General features: G+C 43.1%; 1 protein-coding gene across 9 annotated transcripts in view; it reads left to right on the top strand.

Annotated features, from left to right (window-relative positions):
- ST3GAL3 (ST3 beta-galactoside alpha-2,3-sialyltransferase 3) overlaps positions 1–19763 on the top strand; it is a 181250-nt gene that overhangs the window by 122714 nt on the left and 38773 nt on the right. For all 9 annotated transcript variants that reach the window (XM_041421557.1, XM_041421553.1, XM_041421556.1 and 6 more), the window contains 3 exons: positions 72–135; positions 7932–8027; positions 12391–12577. In XM_041421557.1, the coding sequence (XP_041277491.1) occupies positions 72–135; positions 7932–8027; positions 12391–12577 (347 nt within the window). The remainder of the gene's footprint in view (positions 1–71; positions 136–7931; positions 8028–12390; positions 12578–19763) is intronic.

The raw sequence follows: 19763 nt of genomic DNA, 5'->3' as shown, positions 1-19763 counted from the left end.
TACTCCACATTGTTTCTCGTTTCCGTTAGAAGTCAGAACTTGTTCCTAATGTCTTCTTCCTTTCTCCCCAGATAATCTGATCAAAGCCATCCTGTCAGCAACCAAAGATTATCGTCTAACTCCAGCTCTTGACAGGTAAGATGAGACCTTCAGAAGAGAAGAAGTAGAAGTGATTCTTTTCCATATGTCCTAAATATATGTTGTTAGACCTCTTGACAGGTAAGATGAGACCTTCAGAAGAGAAGAAGTGATTTTTTTCCATATGTCCTAAATAAATGTTGTTAGACCTTTTTTTGCCAGAAATTATTGCCAATACATTTGGATGTGGATGAGGAAGTCAGGAGCTGAAAATTGAGTCCTCTTTAGAGTAAATCTGTAGACTCTGGAGACCTCTGTCAAGTCAAACATAAACAGAAAAAAGGATTTAGCTTTTAACTATTTCCTGATCATTTGTTTCATATGTTGTTCCAAGACATCCTCTTGCCCCATTTTCAAAGAGGTAAATAGCAGGTTTTCCATAAACACTTTGCTCTTTTCCAGCCTTTCTGACAAAGCAACAGAATCACAAGGAACTTCAGAAGGAAAGAAGGGACTGGCTTATTTCAACAATGTTTTTCATTGATACCTCACTCTCAAAGTAGGAATGTTTGGTTGTGTTGGCCAAGCCTGTGCTAGGATGAACAGGATAGCAGTCTCCTGGGTCCTGTGATATTTGAATTGATGCCTTTAGAAGAAGCTCCTTTGATTCTTCAGTTCTGTTGTAGAGGTTGTTTCTGAAACTCACTGGCATATTTACAATCAGCTTCCCAGTGAAAGTCCTTTAGTCCTTCCTGCCCTTGCTCTTCTGTCATTCCTTCCCTTTTTCCTGCGGGTTTGGTTTAGTGCCACCTCCCAGATTAGGGGTAGTTTTCTTTCAGAAGCTGTCGGACGTTTTTACTCTGGGACTTGAGCTTTCTTCGAAGTTCTGGTAATACATCTTTCCAGTGGTACTTGACCCAGCCCGACAACACAGTTCCTGCTTTCTAAACACATGGGTTTTATTTCCTGGCACAACTCCCCTTCTGCTCACTTTTGGTGACAAAGTTCATAAGCTTAACCAGCCTTTCTGTAGCTCTCTGCATCTCTCATGCTGATTGTAGAGCTTGCCTGCTGTAGTTGGGAGTTACTCTCTGTGTGAAAACTTATTCTTAGTCTTGCACAGTCTGTGTGTTAATTTAGGTTTCTTTGAAGTTTGCCTTGCCTCACAGCAGTGCCAGATAGGGTTAGCCTTCAGAATTTGGATTAATTTGAGAAATTATGTCCAGGTAAAACCATTTTGCAAATGACCTTCTTAGAGATTTTGCACACAACTGAGTCTCATCCATCTGGGGTTTATCTCAGTTCTGGTTGGAGAGTTAAGGTTTTAATCTGTTGAAAAATCCACATATAGACTCTTTCAGAAGGTTACTCATATGAAATTTGTGTTTCAAATTTGTGACAGAGGGCAGGTGGAAGATTCTTGCAGTGAAGGTTAATGTAATTGTGACCCTTGCTACTCACCTGTTTTTGAGGAGTAGAATGTTTCAGGCTTTTTTAAAGTAATTTCACAGGAGATTCTGAAGCATAACAACTCTGGCATGAGCTGCTCACTTTGGTTTGTGTTCTTTACAATGAGTTTGGTGCAGTTATAGGAAAGATCTAACACTTAAGCCCCATGAAATGTGTGCAAAATCCATGAGATACCAAGTGCAAATAAGACCTCAGGAACAGGCTAGACATTTATTTCTGTGGTATTGCAGCAACAAGGTTTGGTGGTGTGTAAACACAGAGATCTCTTGGGACAGTACTGTTTCCTTGGGAATTCTGATAAATCCATATCAGTGGATGTTGGTTGTGTACTACATGTGCATCACAATCAAATACCTCCCAAAGCCCTTCCAAGTGAGTAGGTCTTAGGGAGGATAAAAATAGAAGTGTTTATGAGAGAAAGGGACTCAAGGAGGCTTGGGGTAGCAAGCTGGAAAGTGAGAGCCTAAAGGATGGAGGTACAACAGAGGAGTTATTAGGAGAAAGAGCTTGAGAACTGTAGGAGGTGTTAAGGCTACCATAATGCTGCTCTGCTAAACCAGCTTGGTGAGTAGGGCACAGATGAAGACTTGGGTATCATTGCAGAAATGTTCTTCAGCTATGGTCATCACTGAATTCCAGTGCTGGCAGCAATGGGTATCTGCCACTTTGGATTCCTAGCAAGTTGGTGGAGAACACTGGTGGATAAAGACTAGCTCCTTCCTCATCTTGTCTCAAGCTTCAAGCAGATCCTAACAGTTCCCCTCCATGGCAGCAGCAGTGTGCTGGGGGCACAGCCTTGGGTTTAGCTACTCTCTTCCTGCTCACTGCTAAAGGAGAAAGTCCAGACCTCTCCCCTTTGCTCAACATCTTGAAGCAACTGGAGAAAGCCTGATTTAGGGGACCTTGAAAGGTCCATTCCTACTCAAACCATTCTTGGTTCTATGATAAAGAACTCAGAAAATGTCCTATTGTGGAAGAATTAGGTAAGAGACACAAATCAAGTCTGTGAGGTTCAAGGGGTTGGGCTTGGGAGATCTTGTGAACCCTTCCACTTGTAGGCTCTCAGAAGTCTAGTGGGCTGATTCTAGAAGCAGGAAAAAGCCTCCAGGTTCACCTTCTTTTCAGAATGGAGTTACACCAACCTTTACTCTGTTGGCAAGTCTAAGAAGCCGTATTTGCTACTGCTGCTTCCCTTCTCCTTGTGCTGCTGCTATTGTTTAAAAGGGGACTTCAAAGTAATCAGTGAGATTATTCCAGTTTATGAGCTTTTCTCTCAACCCAGGTCATTCCAGTGACTTCATTTCCAGAGCTCCCCTCCCACTGAAGAGCTGTGTGGGCACAGAGCTGAAATGGCAGCAGGAGAGGCAGAGGCTGGGATGGGTGGGGAGGGTGAGCACTGCCCAGCCCATTGGAATAAGTGTTCGTGTAACTATACACTGAAGGCAGCTTTCCCAGGGGAAGGGTGGGAGAGGCAGGAAAGGTGAGGTCAGAGCAGTGCGTGAGAGCACAGAAAGGAAAGAGAGGATTAGAGTTGTGTGGTGGAGGATCTCTACACCAAGCCTTTGGTCTTGTGCCTATCCAAGCTTCTCCATTTCTGCCTTCCTTCACAAAGCTGGTCCTTGAGAAGTAGCATTCACTTGCCTCTCATAAGCCCTGGAAATGAACTTTGATTATTCCTGTGCTAAAGGGCATCCTGATGCACCTTTCCTGACACAATGTACTGACGTGGTGCTGAAATGAGGCAAACGTGATCCTTCCAGGTATGCGTGCACTTTTCATCATCCCACAGCAGCTTTGCCAACTCACTTCCACTAATCCCTCCTTTGTGTTATAACCAGCAGCAGCTGGAGGGCATGTGAACAAAGGCTGTGGTTCACACCTGTAACACAGTGTACATGGTGCCCTGCTTTCTTCATGACTCCTTATTACAGCACCGTTGGGTTGAGTAGTAACCTGCTCCTGCTCCTGCTCCAGGGCAGGGGTAGGTAAAGCTGCAGTGATGTGCAGGAGGGTGGTTACAACTCACCCCTGAGCTTGTCTGGAAAAGTTTGGAGATCCAGGGGACTTTCTCTAGAACCACTGACCTCTTCTTTCTGAGCTGGCACGTCTTTCTCCCTAACACATATGTCAGTGGGCCTCATCTTTGAACTTCTTGCCCTCCACTGGCTTTCCCAGGCCCACTTATATTGCTGATGTTCATTGCTTGATCTAGTAGCTCCTCCACTGGCCTGTCCCTCATTCTGCAAATGGATCAGGGTTTGATTTATAATTCCACAGCCCATCTGCTGGCTGGACTTCAGTGGAATTTTGGGTTACATCTCTGTGGTGATGACATGTAAATTTCCTATGAAAAGACATAAATATAAAAGCCTGACTGATGTTTTTTGTATTGCCTCCAGCTGGTAATGAAAGAAAACTGAGAGTTTGAGCTTATAACTATCATAGTCTTTACTAATGCAGTATATTACCTGAACAAGTGAGGAAAGGATTTGATAGAACAAGAGAGGTGTGTGTCCCCCTCTGGTTCAGGTTGATAGCACCTATTTAACTAACACCAGCCAGATCAAACCAGAGTATGTTAAGCCTCCTTAAGCACCAGCTATCCTAAAGATGTATTTTTTAATTATTCTGTTATATCTTCCCTCAAAGCCTTCAGATCCAAAACTGCATAAAGAAAGGCTTTGTGGTTTTTCTCCCCTGACAAATCCCTAAAGCACTTTGATAAGAAAGAAGAGGAAATAGGAATTGCCACAAAGCATACATGTGTTTACAGTTCTATATTGTTCAAGAAAATCTGCATGAATCCTGCTTTTCGTGTAGATGAACTGAACCTTGGAGTATCTGTGTCAGGAGTCTGTACATCTGGCTGCAGCTCCCAGCTTAGGGCTTTAGGGAGTATCTGTTGTGGAAAGTCCATGACCGTCCTTCATACCACCCTGGTAGCAAACAGAAACATGGGCTGTGTCTGATGTGCTCAATCCTTGAAGTCTTCTGGAAAAGAAATAGGGCTTTGACATGCTGTGTAAATAAGCACAAAGGTGTTTGCACACTTCTTTGTGGAGAAACAATTGAGCTGTAACTGATGCTGCTTGCACTGTGTATTTCTTCACCCAGAAACTTGCCCGGAGCCAGCAATGACTGTGCAGGCTTCCCATGCTCAGGCACAATCAGTAGACAGAGTACATTTGAAAGAAATTTAAGCTGTTAGAAGATCAAAGATGAGACCTTAGGGTCAGAAAGTTACTAATGAAAAATCTTATCTGCAGACTTATAAGGAAAAAGGAGAATGAATTTAAATATGTCAGAACCATGAGGGTAGAAGAGTGGTTCAGACATGAAGCTGGGCAAAAGTGATTAACCTGTCAATTACAATGAGTAAAGGCAGAACCATTTTGGGGGGTAAAGATTGAAAATGTCTCATTTTGCAGCAACAATTAAATACTTTGTGATTATTTTATTAGTAACTACAAGGATATTAAATGACAGTTATATGTCTTTTAAAGTCAGTAAACACTGGAGAGTTAAATAAAGAATTATAGTTGTTATTACTCTTTGCTTTTTAGCCCTTGGAATGTTTGGTAGAACAGCAAATGTTGTGCCATTCCTTTAGAAATATGGGAGATAATAAAGAGGTAGCTGTAAGTTGTTTCATTTGGTTTTGCAGGAAAAATCCTGCAGAGGACAGAGCCAGGATGGCAGCATAACTTATGTTATGCTGCTTTGGGTTTGTGGAAATTAAATCTTGCCATGTAGAGGATATATTTTTACATGAGCTAGAAGCTTGAATGGTAAAGGTAAACTTTAGAGGCACACATTAGTTATTTGTCTCAGTCCATTATGTTCTGTTCCTATACTACACCATTTAGAGGTATCCTTTTTAGGAATAGGATATGTTACACAGCTTAAAAAAGTTATTGTCAGTGTGGAGAATTAATCCTTTAGTGACACTTCAAGTGTAATCCTGCTGGCAGGTGTTCACAGGGGCTAAAACCAGTCTGGAGTAAATGTAAAATTCCACTAGGAAAATTTGCCAGAACCAAAGACTGGGAAAGTAATGAGCAGGAGGGCCAAGTCAGTCTTGACTATTTTGTTGCATCCTTCACTGGACCCAAATCAAAAATCAGGCATCACAGAGGCAACAGTGCAGGTCATGTTTACAAGATGAGGATTATATTCTGCAAACCAGTGACTGTAAGAAGAGGATTGGAATGATGTAAGTAAAATCTCTGTGTAAAAGGCACTCTACCTTGAGCAGCATTAGCTCTGCATGCTGGTCTTCCAGAATCAGTACTTTGGGGATCTGGGAAAAAGTTGAGAATTTGACTGCAAGTGTGAGTCAAGATCTAGAAGAGCTGCCATACTGTGCAAGATGTCATGAGCTCACTCCAGTTTGTTTGGTCAACAGAAGACTAGGAGTGGGGTTTGATCAGTCTGTGAGTCCTGTGTGGGAGCAGGGCTATGAAGCTGCTGGAACAGCTTTGGCTGGTGGAACTGGTTCTTCTATCTCATGTGCAGCAGCTCATGCTCACCAGTGTGCCCTGTGAGAGGCAGATGTTTATACACAGTGCTTTCTCAGTAAGTGGATCTCATGCAGATGTGGAAGGGACTGCTGACAGTAGATGGTGCTTTAATTTAGCAGAAAAGAGAAGAAAGTGATTAAGTGGTTTGAGGTTGAAACGAGCAGATCTGTTTTGAGAATTGGTAAGAACATCCTAAGAGTAAGTGGGAAGAGAATAGAGTGGAGTGCCTGGAGCTTGCTGCCTTTGGATTTCAGCACTGTATTCGTCTTCAAAACAGAAAATTCAAAAGGGGTCGTAGCTGAGAGACAACTGAGTAGAGAAGGTACAGTATTTCACCCAGCAGTCTGTTTTTTAGGAGGTCAAACTTTCTTATCATAATCATCAAAAGAGTATATTTCCTTCTGAAATATCACTTGGCCAGAACTGAACTATGTCTCATACTCCCTCCTACAGCACCTATTCCTTAAAAATTTTGACAAACCTGCTACCATCTTCGTCTCTCATTTTGGTGTACTTGGAGCTGCCTCTCCTTTCCCTCTTTGTCACAGTATACTGCTTGAACCAGATCTTGTGTCTGATTTCTCCTTGTTGCCAGAACTGGCTTGCTTGGGGTTTTTGCTGTGCCATCATCTATAAAATTCTTTCTCTATTGTGGTTTGATTATCACAAACACACATTTCTTTAGCTCTTGGGGATACTGGGCTAATATATCCGTCTGCATGAGGAAGTTTTTCGTTTGGAAAGGGTCTGCAGTGGAACTTTATCTGGGCAGGGGAAGCTGTTCCTGAGCATTTCTTGGTGCTGTTAATTCTGCACGTGTCTCCAGCTGATGTCTCTGTCAGCAAAGTGACCTTCAGTGGTTTAGCTGAGTCTTTTGAGTGCCCTCCAGCCCTGCACTGCAAAAAGGGACCCCACATAAACAGAGCTTTCCTCGTGCTGGCTCTTTACACTTATCACAGAGAGGACAGCCTAGAAGCAACCAGTTGACTGTGCCTGGGACTAGGAAGGCTGCCTAGTTCAGGGATCTGCTCCAAACAACTGATTGCCTTGGACCCTTTCCGAAAAAGGCTCTGCAGACACGTATTCCTTCAGTGAACTACCAGAGATGGAGGCACATTGCCAGAAGAGCCAGCTGTGTTTGGGATTAGATGGCTGGAAAGAAGTCCTTTCTCTGTCTCCAAAACAAAATCGCTTTTTAACATCTGCTGCAGAGAGTTCTTGTGACTCAGGGTTCCACGAGAAACTGTTCTCTTCCTTCTCTTTCCTGTTTCTTTGTTAATTAAGGTTATTTTCCTTCCCTTTCCTCACCTATTGTGTCTCCATATATATTTCCTACTGGACAGGCATGTCGGGGGGATGTCTTTTTTTCTCTCAATTTAATGTTTTTCTCTTGAAGTCTCACAATAAGAGCAGCAATTTTGCTCTCAGCAAGGTGAGCACACCCCAGATACCTGGCAAGATCTGCCTGCACTCATAAAATTGCTTGGAGAGAAGACTTCCTCACTAAGCCTTTGGTTTATTGTTATTTCAGTGCTGAATGAATAATGAGATGGTTCAAGTAAACAGATGGGTTTGATTCAAGCCCATCATACCAGGGGTGTGTGGGGAGACGAGCTGCTTGTCCTGACAGCTCATCTCATTAGGCCACACGTGGTGTGAGGTGTTGAAAGCAGTTTATCACACGTAATGCCTGGGCATGATGAGGTGAGCTGGGGATCAAGTGTATCTCTGTCCCTCTCTTAATTCTTCATATTTACAGAGGTGTCCTGTAGTTCTCAGATGCATGCAAACTAAAAATGTGCGCTCTGTGTATTCTGTTACAAAAGTTCTGTTACAAAAATCACTTCTCTGTTTCTTCCACAGTCTCAGCTGCCGGCGATGTATTATTGTGGGAAATGGTGGAGTACTTGCAAATAAGTCATTGGGGTTAAAAATTGATGACTATGATGTTGTTGTCAGGTGAGTCTTTGGCATTACAGTTCTTGTCCCATATTCAGTTTCTGTATCAGTTCACTTGCTGTGCAGGCAAACTTTAACCTGTACTAGTGACAGTATCCCTTTGTGTGGAAGCATTAACTTACAGGGAGGGTAAAAATAGACATGATCTTGAAAAGGTTTGTTATAAATTATGATCACATCAAAGGGTAAAGGCATTCCTCAAGCTTTCTGTTTTCCACAGCTTCTTGGGAATGTGGTCTCTTGTATGATATCACTTGAACCTTCCCTTCGTAGCTCTTTCTGCTTTTGTGATGCCCTTAGGTGGTCAAGCAGTAACTCACACTGTTGGTTCTGCTCCCAGATATATTCCTGTGGTAGCTCAGGACAGTATTATTGGTCATACATGTGTAGCATTCCCCAGGAACTGCACCTCACAGTTAGGATGGGCAGGACTAGGAATGGTGCAGCATAGGGTGTTAGGAAGCAGGAAGCCTCTATGAGAGAGGACCCAGCAGTGATTGAACACCTGAAAGTGTGCCCTAGAAACTGGCAGTACTTTGGCTCTGTGTCTCTGCAGCTGACAGTGTTGAATAAGGCAGCAGAAGCAGAGTGGTGGGAGTGCCAAGGACCACAGTCAGAGTTAGGGCTTCTTGATTTTGCTGAGGTCCTGGATCGTCGCCATCTCAGAATGCTTGAAAAACGTGCTGATATGTGAAATCACAGGTCTAGTCATAACTCTTAGTAATAAATCTGTCAAGTCAGGGAGGCGTTCTGGGTGACTGGAGATTAACAAACATAATACCTGTACTAATGGAGAGTGAGAGAGTGCGTGTAGGAGGGAGGGAGGATGTGCTCTAGGGAGCTACAGACCCATTAGTCTGACCTGAAAAAAATGCAGTTTTCTATCAGGTTTTGAGTGACAAAATATTAGGATGGTAAATAATAGAAGTGGAATAAACTGTAATGTAAGTTTATAAAACTGGTTTAACACAGTCTAAGTTGGCCTTTTTTTCTTAGTACAATAACTGATTTCATATTAAAAGAAATGTAGCTGATGTAATCTCTCTCAACTTCAATCAGCTTTAAGATGTGGTGGCAAATAATGAATTCTTTGCTAAAGGTAGAAGAAAGAAAGGGATTAATAAAGGAATTTAAGGCAGGTATTATTTAGCACAGTCTCTATTCTCTCCCATTTGTAAGGAAAGAATAGGACATACAGAGAGAAATAAATATCCTCTAACTCTGGAGAAAAAGACCAAGAAGTTCCCTTTCAGTCTTTGTTCCTGTGAATGGTTCCTTGCTTCTCCATCAGTATGCTGGACACAGAGATGGCTGTTCAGAACAGGACAAAAGTTTTACAGCCCTTCTCCTAGCTCATCCCACTATCAGTTGATAACAAAGAGCTCTTATTCCTCGTCATAGTCGGGTGACTTGTAGTTATTTCAGGTGAATTAAAAGGCAGTTTATAGCCTTTCCTTGGGCTCAGATTGTTCAAAAAGTAGCAAAAGAACAGTTTCAATCCATCTGGTCTAAGCCACCCACTAAGATTTACATCAGAAAGGCCACTATTTAATTTCCAAATGAAAACTTCAACTTTTTCTCTCCACATCAGTAAATCTATGTCAGTTTGCAAGTTGGGAGGATAAGAGGGCAGCTAAGCACCTGTGCTGTTGGTGGGATGGATAAAGGAGAGAGAAGTCAACTGTAAAGGTTAAATGAAGCCAGGTGCTTGGATATGTATCCAACTGCTTGCTTTATTCCTGTGGAAGCTGGGGAAGTCCCATGTATTATAACATCCTTTTTCATACACTTCAGAACTCTTTTGAAGGATGATATTTGGGACCTAGGGAGTGAATTTTAAACAAAAAAATGTGGTACATTTGTGGTCAAAGGAGTGATCCAGCAGTATGTGGAGTTCTTTGATGCCTCCTGTGTTATCATCTAATTGCTAATTGCAGCAAAAAATTTTGTTCTTTGCAGTGAAGATAGTCAAATTCAGCTTTGTCAGTTCTAAAAGAGCTTGGAGTGAGTTATTGTTTTTAACTAGACAATATCAAATTTCAGTGCAGATGTTATTCCCAGCTGTCACACTATTTACCTGGCAGGACTTCTTGCAGCAGTCAGTCATCAGTGCTCTGAAGTGCCTCCTTAGAATAGTTTGCAGACTGGGCACAAATAAATATGTATCAGAAATTCCTGATTAGAACCAGATAGGAATTCACCTCATGGTGATACTTGAGTGGCATCTGAAAGGATCTTCATGGTGCCAAGCTTAGGAGTTAGTGTCTCCATATGTAATCAGCGAACATAGACAGGAAAACACTCTGGAATATCTTGTGGAGAAAACTGCCTGTCCATGAGCAGTACAAGGAAGTCTGACATCCTAACTGAGGTTTTCTAAGATTTAGCTGTGGTTTTAACCACCAGTGAATCCTGCCTGGGAAGGGGTTTGGGCTGTGGAGTGTGCACCTTTGGGTGCTGTGGCTGCCTGAGCTTTTCCTGCTCCATTGCCCGTCCTGCCCTCGGGGGCTGCCCTGGGCCTTGGTGGGGCTGGCTCTGTCACTGTGGCTCCACCAGCAGCTCACACTCTGGCCCTTTGCTGGAGACCTGGGTTCATTTCACCTAGGGAAATGGTTTGATTTATTTCCTGTTTAGATACTAAGTAGGGCTCCCAAGTTTTGAGGGTGTTAACAAAGCAAACAGCAAAGCAGTGAACCCAGCAGCTGGGGATGGGAAAAACCCTGCCAAAGAGCTGCATAGTGACATTTGAAACAACTGCAGTCACCTCCTCATCCTAAAGAAAACAGATGAAAGTGTGTAAAACTTGCTTTCTTTGCAGAATATTGATATATTTGTGGTATTCTGTTACCTGTAGAGCTGCATGCTTTTGCTTTCTATTAGGTCATCTGCCCCAAAGAGACACAACACCTTAAAGTTAATACTTTACTTTTTACTTTAATACTGCCCACAGAAGAAGTGAGTGGTGTGTGAATGTGCCATCAGCAACAGAGGAAAAAGCAACGATCAGGCTGGCTGGGAGCATGGTACTCAGGTCTAGTCCCTTGAAGTCAGGCTACAAAGGGTATAAACCATGGGAAAAGGCTTCATCTGCTATATTAATTGTGGTGGTGCTGATTCCTAAGTTGTTTTGCTTTCATATTTTATTCTTGATGATAAAATAAGTATTTTTGCTAAAAATGCCTAAGAATGTATTTCTCTAGATTTTGAATATAATTTTAGATTGTATAGAGATTTTTATTCTACTAAAAGTTTTCCAATGTAAAATGTTTAGCCAGGCTAAAAAAAAGACAAATCCGACTCCTACGTGGTAAAATTTGCAGTCCAAAAGCAATTTGCAGTATATTGAACAACACCAAGTCAAGAATGCTGCAATAATTCAAGCAGGCAATCCTGTGTCATCAGAGGCTGCTGTTTGATGTCTGCAAGGTTTGTATTCCAAGTTACCTGCAATTTCCTCAGCTTTGGATTTTTTGTCTTGAATAGAAATTCTGAAAACTTTAATGTCATGAAAGTCATCATCTGTTCATGCCAAAGCAGTTTGCTCTTTCTAGGGAAAAAACTTTCTTTCTGAGAAATGTTTTAACAAAAGCACAGCTAAATACATAGCATCTCCGTAGAAATCAGCATCCCCAAGAGCAAAGCTGTGTGGCTGCTTGAGTGTTTTCAGAGTGGGATGCACTTCCACTGCAGAAACTCCTTGGAGCCCATGAGACTGCAGTGGTGCTGAGCCTTGTCCCAGCCCAACCTCTTCCTTTGTGCTGGCATTGCAAGGCAGCTCACCCTCCTGACAGGCCAGTTTGGGGAATTAAAGAGGTGCAGATTGATCCTGTGGGATTTTTTTGAGAATTATTAGTTGGCTTATTTCTCTATGCATCCTTGCTGCAGGTAAGTGGTATAAGCTCTGGGCTGGGGTTGGAAAATGAGACCAGTTTCAGTTTGTTTAAACTGATGAGGGGCTTCATCATCTCTTTCAGCACAACCAACACATCAAAGGAGCAATGGGCTGTTAAAATATTAATGCTTCGTTTGTTACTCTAAATGTGCAAGGACAATATTCTTCACTTTCCTTTTCCAAAGCCTCCAACCCTATTTAGATCACAGGAGCTGATATGCAGAAATGGTTTGCATTATATTCAATTATAGAATTTATGTAACTTCTAATTAAGCTGTCGTCGCTTGGTACAAACCTCCCTAAGTGTTTGTGATGAAGAGCTGCAAGAATTAAGATTTGCTGCTGTAGCAGCTGCTACAGGGAGCTCTTGCCCAGCAGTGATTGCTGTGTCATCAACACACAGGAGTGCAAGTGGGAATCTGAGTGTGAGTGGGAATCTGTGACTGTGTCTTCTCTCTGGTTGCCCTGCAGGCTGAACTCGGCTCCAGTGAAGGGCTTTGAAAAGGATGTGGGTGGCAAGACAACACTCCGGATCACATATCCTGAAGGTGCAATCCAGAAAATGGAGCAGTATGAGAAGGATTCCCTGTTTGTTCTGGCAGGATTCAAATGGCAGGATTTCAAGTGGCTGAAATACATTGTTTACAAGGAGAAAGTGGTAAGAACGCTGTCAGCTGCACTGTGAAGGTCACCTAATTATAATGATGGGCAGGCATTGTGTCACCATCGTATCTGCCATGTTGTGGTCTGAGGAGAGTTCCACTCTGTGTCCTGCTGCATTTAAGTGAAGACTGTCTTTACCTACATGGACTTCAGCTTTAATTAAATATGTTTTACAAGGACATGTCTCTGTAATCTGTGTTGCATCACAGATGAGGCTTTCTATTCAAGATTGTTAGTGTGCGCTATGAACAATTGAATTAATTTTTAGTTATCTTAAACAGTATTTAAAAGGACCAGCTTTTGCATGGATTTTATGGACTCTTAGGATTTAAGAGCAGAGGAAGGAAGAGAGCAATGGGAAAGGGAAGAAACGGGAGTTTGAGGACAAGGATGTGATGTCACAGGAGGGGAGGAAGAGACAGCAGCAGCACAACTTGTTGAAAAGGCTACAATCAGATTTAATGTGACCTCCTGAATAGCACAAGCCATTATATTTTGCTCAGTTATTGGGATTCATGATTTGTGTTTCATTAAAGTATCCTCCAGAACAGTATGAAGTCTCATTTTAAAACACTGGAATGGTGGATACACTGCCTTAACCATGTAAAAATTTTATCCCCTCATTTGCATGAGTGCCCTTCTGAGGCACCATGGACCTGTTAATAGTCAGGGTTGCTCTCTTTAATTCACCTACCCAGAACAGAATCAGGTTATGGTCAGTGACTTCTCATTCAGTGGATAGTTTGTCTGTCAGGAAATCCCAAATAAATAATGGGTATAGTTCTTGTTTTAAAAATCTTATATATATATATATCTGTTTTCAAATGTTGCTCAATGATTTTTCAGCAAATAAGAAGACAAATGGATTAGCATTCAGGGCATGGCATATTATATTGTGTGTTTAGAGACAGAGAAAGGAGGTTGGCAGCTCACCACATACATAACGAAACAGTCTGGGAATATCATTGTATACAGTTGTTACACAGAGGGCCTTAAGGGCTCATACTTTGCTCTTGTCTAACACTGGCACCAGCTTGCAATTATTTTTCTGCTACCAGACAGATGAAGTTACCTGTCAACCTCTGGGCAAGAACAAGTGGGCTTTCGTAACATGAATAATTGAGTCAAAAGTAATTTTCTTTGCTTTATGTCAGGCTCTTGTTCCTCATTCAGGGAAGGGGAAAGCCCTGGCAGTGCCAGTGCCCTGCAACCTGAATGCAGTTGCAGGGACTCCTAGTGTTTAGCTTGAAGCTCAAAGGATGGGCTGGTTTACTTCAAATTTAATTTCCTCCTGATGCTTGGAGTCAAGTAATCATCAGTAGATTCCTGTGTGGTATCCCCTGCTCTTGGAAAGGTGCAGAAAATGGTCTGGTAAAAGCTGCTAGACTAGGGAGAGTGGTTGCAGTTCTCTTAGCTGCGTGCTTCAGTGCCCAGATTGGCAGAGAGCAGAAAGAACTTCAGCTTTGTGCATTACTTCAGTGTTCTTGTGATTGGCTCTTTATCCTTCAGTTCTTCAGAATAAACACTCCGAGGATTTTTCAGTTCTTTTAGGTGATGTTTTCCAGATCTCTTAATTCCTGTTGCTCTTTTGAATGTTTGTAGTTAATTCATCTTTTTCTTAAAGAGCAGTGCCCAAAAATGTACAGACTACAGCAAAAAAGAGGAGCAAATAGATAATTCATTAACCTCACAGTTCTCATTCTATATACATCCACTGTTTCTGTGGCCTTTTCCTCAATGGCATGGAACTGAAGGTGAGTGTCGGCTTCCTGGAGACTCCAGGTCTCGGGAAGAGTTGGAGAGCAGCCACTTCCCCCACTCCACACCCTGTGCTTGTGCTGTTGGCTCCTCGTGCCAAAGAGCAGCACTGTGCACTTGTCCCTACTGATCCTTTCTTCCAGAACACTCCTCCAGTTTGCCAAGTTCCTTTGGCAGACTTCCCAGCATACGTGCCATTCTTTCCAGATTCATGTCCTCTGCAATTTAATAAACATACTTTTTACTTCATCATCCAGGTTGATAATGAAAACACTAAACAATGTTGGTTCCTAGGCAGACCCCAAAGTATTAACATCTTTCTATTCCTAGAGTGAGCCCACTGAGCCTTCTGGATAGTTTTTTGGCCACTTCTGGACTTGTATCGCAGTTGTATCATAAATAATGCTTTTGGCATGTTTGTGAAAGTAATCTGTCAGAAGTTTTACTGAATTCCAGTTCATGTCTTGCTTTTCCTCTATGATAATTTTTTGTCTGTATAAATAATTTTTTTTTAATAATTCACTCTTGACAAATCCACCTGGGTTGCTACTCAGTCTGTTTTGTTTTTTTTTTTCAGGTGCTTACAAATAATTAATCCTGCTATTCTGGGAGGAATATGAATTCATAATTCATATTCAATTCATATTCAATTCTGGGAATTGAAATCATAATTCAACTCTCTTCCTTTTTTTGCCTTCTTAAGGCTAGGCACTATTTTTGTCCATTTTTCAACCCTTTGACCCCCTACCTTTTGTTGGGGTTTTGATACCCCAAAGGGAATCAATGCTAGTTCTTGAGACTGCTGAGCCAGTTCTTAAAGTACTTTAGGATGCAGCCCAGGTGGCTGGAAAACATCTGCCTTGTGCTCTCTTGTGCTCTCCTCTGATTTCTCTCTACTTGAGGCTGAGATCTTGCTGTCACTGGCTTTAGCTGCAAGCAGGTGGCTCAAGCAGCTGCTTTTTCTAGAGGAAACCAATGCAGAAAGTGCTGCCTCTTAGATAGGAATGACCCAGTGGAGGACCAGCAGTGCTGTGGGAATAGCATGTAGGCGTCTGTTTGTTCTGGTAGTGAGTGTTAGCATTTTCATCAGTGTGAGGTAAGTTCAAAATGACAAATGCCTGCCCAGTGCTCTCTGTATGTCAAGAGTTTGTTTCCCTCTCAGCTGATTTTCCAGAGAAAGGGGAGTTTCTTCCTTTCCTGGATTTATGTAGAGGCACTTGCATGACCTGAGAGCTCTGTATGCCACTATTGCTTATTCCTTATCTGACATGTCCATCTGCAAGACTTCGTGCAGACACACTGCAAACCAGTGGTTACAGTCAGGACTCTGGCCTCAGGATGGAGAAAAGGAAAATGGAAGCATTCTTCTAAAGAGCACAACTGCTGTGGAAGTCGACACATTCCTCAAAAAAAATTGGCTGATCTCTGCCCTCTGATGTTTCCTTTCTCTGTGACTGTTGATGGCAACTGCACCTGTCCATGGTACAGGTGGGTAATGAGACCTTCTGAATTCCTTCAGGCACCTGGAGCAGCTTGGACCTGCTTTAACAGGTACTGGGATCCTTGCTTAGTCCTCTCTTGAGTAAGTGAAATGGGAGGGAGCTTATTGGAGAAAGAGTAAATGAAAGGCGAGTGGCTATTTATTGCTGGGTCAGTGGTCAGATAAGCTTATTCTCCCTGCAGCTGAGAGGGATTTGCTCTGTGTTGTGTTAGTCTTTTGGCAGCACTTGCATAGTGAGAAGGGGATAAGTGCTGTGTAGAGAGGGGGATTTTCAGAAGATGTTATAAGGAAAAAGAATCAGTGTGATGCAGAAGCATTAGCAGAACTGTGGGGCAGGGGATTTTATGTGTTACATACAGTCTGGTGCAACAACCTCCCCGATATCTGTGTGGCGCCTTAGTGCCCTGGTAGACATTGTATCCAGAAGCAAGAGCAGTGGAATATGGACCTAAGGAAATGTAAAAGCTCAACTGCTTTTTATTTCACACTAAACCAGAAATATCTGCAAGCACGTAAGAACTTGAGAGAAAACATTAACCTTGAAAAAGAACAGGTTTGGCTAAATGTTCACCATCAGTAGCAAAACAAAAGTAGTCTCTGTCACAGAGTGCTGGCTGAGCTGGCCCTCCAGATTGAAGTCTTGTAGGAAGATAGAGCCTAGTGTATCACCAGAGAATGTAGACCTGCCTTTAAGAAAGGGAAGGGTGAGTGAATCTGAGTGACTGAAACGCTGGTAACCTGATTTCAGTCATTTGACAAGCATTGGAATAAACTAAAGGAGAAAATCATAGCACCGTTTGCAGCTAAAAGTAGTATGGGATGGAGAAAGGTGACATGGTTAGCAGAGGGGAGTATTGCACCATATTGCTGACCTAATAAGTCAGTGTGGAAAGGAAGTGGGTTGGAGTCCCAGAGCCTGTAGTTCCATGAACTCATGGCTGTTGCAGAAGGGTCACAGATGTGAGCTGTTCGTGCGTCTGTGGTGACTGGTCTGGCAGTGCTGACTTGGAATCATTGCTGTAAGAGCCTGTGACACTTCCAGGCACCCCTTTGCCGATGAAACAACTGCTGCCAGTGCATCCCCAGAGGGGGATTACTCATGGACAGTCACTCAGAACAGTTAAACTTTCTCCTGGACTGTTATTTTTGCCAAGAGACATAACCGGTATATATTGTGATCCGCCACGCTGCTTCCCAGTGCTTGTACCCTCCTGCATCTGCCTGGGTCTTTCAGTGACAGAAACTCTTCAGTGACAGAATACACAAAGTACTAGAGGAATTGCAGAGGGATAGGGGCTTGGTCATATATTGCTTCTTAAAATAATGGACAAAACCTGAAAGTTTCTCTGTTGAGTAGATGCTTCCCGAAACAAACAGGGATTTACAAGCTCAGATATGCAAAGCAGCCATCTCAGCCTGGAACTGAGGCCAGTTCCCCGGTGGTTTCTTGGCTGTCATTAGTGAATTAGAGGGAGCTCTCTGGCTTGCTAGGGCTCACATCCCTGAACATCTGGCACATGGCAATAAAGCAGCCAAGTGAGGGCAAAGGTGCCACTAGAAATTGGCAGCTCACAAGCTTCCTGCTCATGTGGTAATGAGCCTGTGGATGATTCCAGCGGGAATCTCTGCAGCCTTTGCCAGGAGGAGTCACTTGTGCAGAAAGTGCCTGTGGCACCCAGAAGTTCTCTTTGATAGTGAAAGTCATAGGAGCAAGCGAGCACCTGCCTGTGAGTGAGGCTAGAATGGCTGTCTGTCCCTTGCAGGGACATGTCTCTGACAACTGGCACACAGCAGTGGTGCCCAACAGCCATCATCCTCCAGCAGTGGGCATGACAATAACCCCTGCTCCTGTGTCACAGCGTGTGACTGCTGCTTCAGACACCTTGTGGATGGGGCACTGGGGAAGGTTTTATTTAACTGTTTATTGGGGAAGCACCTTATTGTATTAACCCAACAGCATACTCCTAGTTGTGGTAAAATGTGTTATGATACCTTCCTGGCACAATCAGTGAGTGTTGCTGTGCTGCAGCCAAGGCAGGACTGCTGCCAGCACTTGTGCTGTCTGCTGAGCTTTTGTTTAGAGCTCCTCTTCTTCCATTAGTTAATGGCCTTGTCATGCTGCATGTTTGCTAGGGCAGTCTGTGAATGTCACAGCCCTGTAGTTCACAATGGATTCCTCAGATTATGAAATAGCCTTACCTGTGGGCTGGTTTACACCCTAAAACAAACTTGAGAAGCCATCATGCTCCTCCTGTCATCTTCAGGAAAGCAGTGATGCTGTGAATCTGTTGTTGCTGTCCCATCCCAGGGAAAGCTTCATTCACATGCCTATGTACAGTGGGTCTTTTCAGGTTTTCGTGGATTGTGAGAAAGACATGTGGGATGATTTTTGGGACGGCATTCTGGTTTGGTGGAGCTGTACATCCACTACAAGTTTTCTTAATACATTGTGAGTGCAAAGCTTGTTACAGATTTGTGGTGCCTCATCCTGTGCTGAAACACAGCTTCAGCTCATCTGCTTGGAGATGTGACTGGGTGGGCATTGCCTTGTGTCCTTCTGCTCTCCTTGGCCTCAGCTGAAAGGGAACAGAAGCTGCTCCATCATAGACAAGAAAAGCTTTTGAATTGAGAAGTCAGCTTAAGGGTTGTTTAATTTATTTCACAAATTTGAGTTTTCACCTAAATAGCTATTTATAACTAATCTCTTCAGAAGTATAATTTAGGAAAACATGGCTGGTGAGTAAGGCAGCCGGCCTGCTCGAGGGACATGATGAGGCTTGCAGTGAGGAAGAGGCAAGAAAGCCTTTTCAGTGGTGGTTGTCCTGTGGTCCTAGCACATGGTTTAAAAGCCATTTCTACTCACAGAGTGTGGGAGAATTCTAGGAGGAATTGTGGTAGGGAATACCCAACCACATCATCAGGATCATTTGGTGTCTCAGTCAAGGCAACTGAGCCATGACTAAATGCTGAAGCACAGAAAATGCTTTGTAAGAAAGTGAAAACATGAGACAGACTTTTCTGGCTCCTACCAAATCTCTGACTGAGAAGATGAGATGGGAGAGTCTCTGTGATGCATTCAGTGGAGAATATTCCATATTCCTTTGCCAGAGAGTAGCTGGAAGTTAGCTTGTCTTTCTGGTATGATTGTTTTGATATCATTGTTTGGGTTTTAAGGTTTTGATCTCTCTGGCTCTGTAGAAGGCCAGTCCATACTGCCTGGGGGGTTGTGCTGCTATGGTCAGGAGCTGTTTCACCATTGGAGTGCATTGACAGGAATGGCCCAAGGGAACATGGAAGACTTGCACATGAAAAAAAAAATCCTTTTCTGTGACTGGCCTAGGAGATCAGAGCAATTTCCAGAAGATTTAAGTATGAACACTGGTGCCTTATGAGAGAAGGTAAGCCAGTTTTCTCCAGTCATGGTTAGAAGAGAGGCTGGAAAATATGTAGATATGCTGTATAAAATGTTGTCCCTGTTGACCAAGACAGGGAGAAAAGTTTAATTGTGTATTTTGTGATTTTTAACAAGCTTTCAGGTAGCACTGTGGTGAGGACCATACAGGAGCCTCAGTGGGCAAATGACCCAGTTCGCAATGTGGGCCTTGGGGGAGACTTCCTGGCCAGATTCCCAAAGGAAGATTGTTGGTATGGAAGGTGCAGGCTGGAGCTTGCCCTTCATACATACCTGCCTGCAACAGCATAATGAGATTAGGCAGGTCACTACATAGCTGGGAGCTGCTCCTAGCCAGGCATGCACAGTGTGTCTGTAAGTGCACTGTCGGGCATCAGCTGGTGGCAGGGGCTGCTCTGGTGCCTTTGCAATGTGCCTTCATAGCATTCAATGCTGCCAGGTGGATGTGTCCTGGACAATACAACTTGTCCACCTGGGTTGGGTAGCCATTAATATCTACATGTCTGTAAT

Source organism: Onychostruthus taczanowskii, unplaced genomic scaffold (genome assembly GCF_017590055.1).
Source record: "Onychostruthus taczanowskii isolate IOZ18803 unplaced genomic scaffold, ASM1759005v1 scaffold7, whole genome shotgun sequence".
Classification (NCBI taxonomy): Eukaryota; Metazoa; Chordata; class Aves; order Passeriformes; family Passeridae; genus Onychostruthus; species Onychostruthus taczanowskii.
This window is presented reverse-complemented; position numbering and strand designations above follow the sequence as displayed.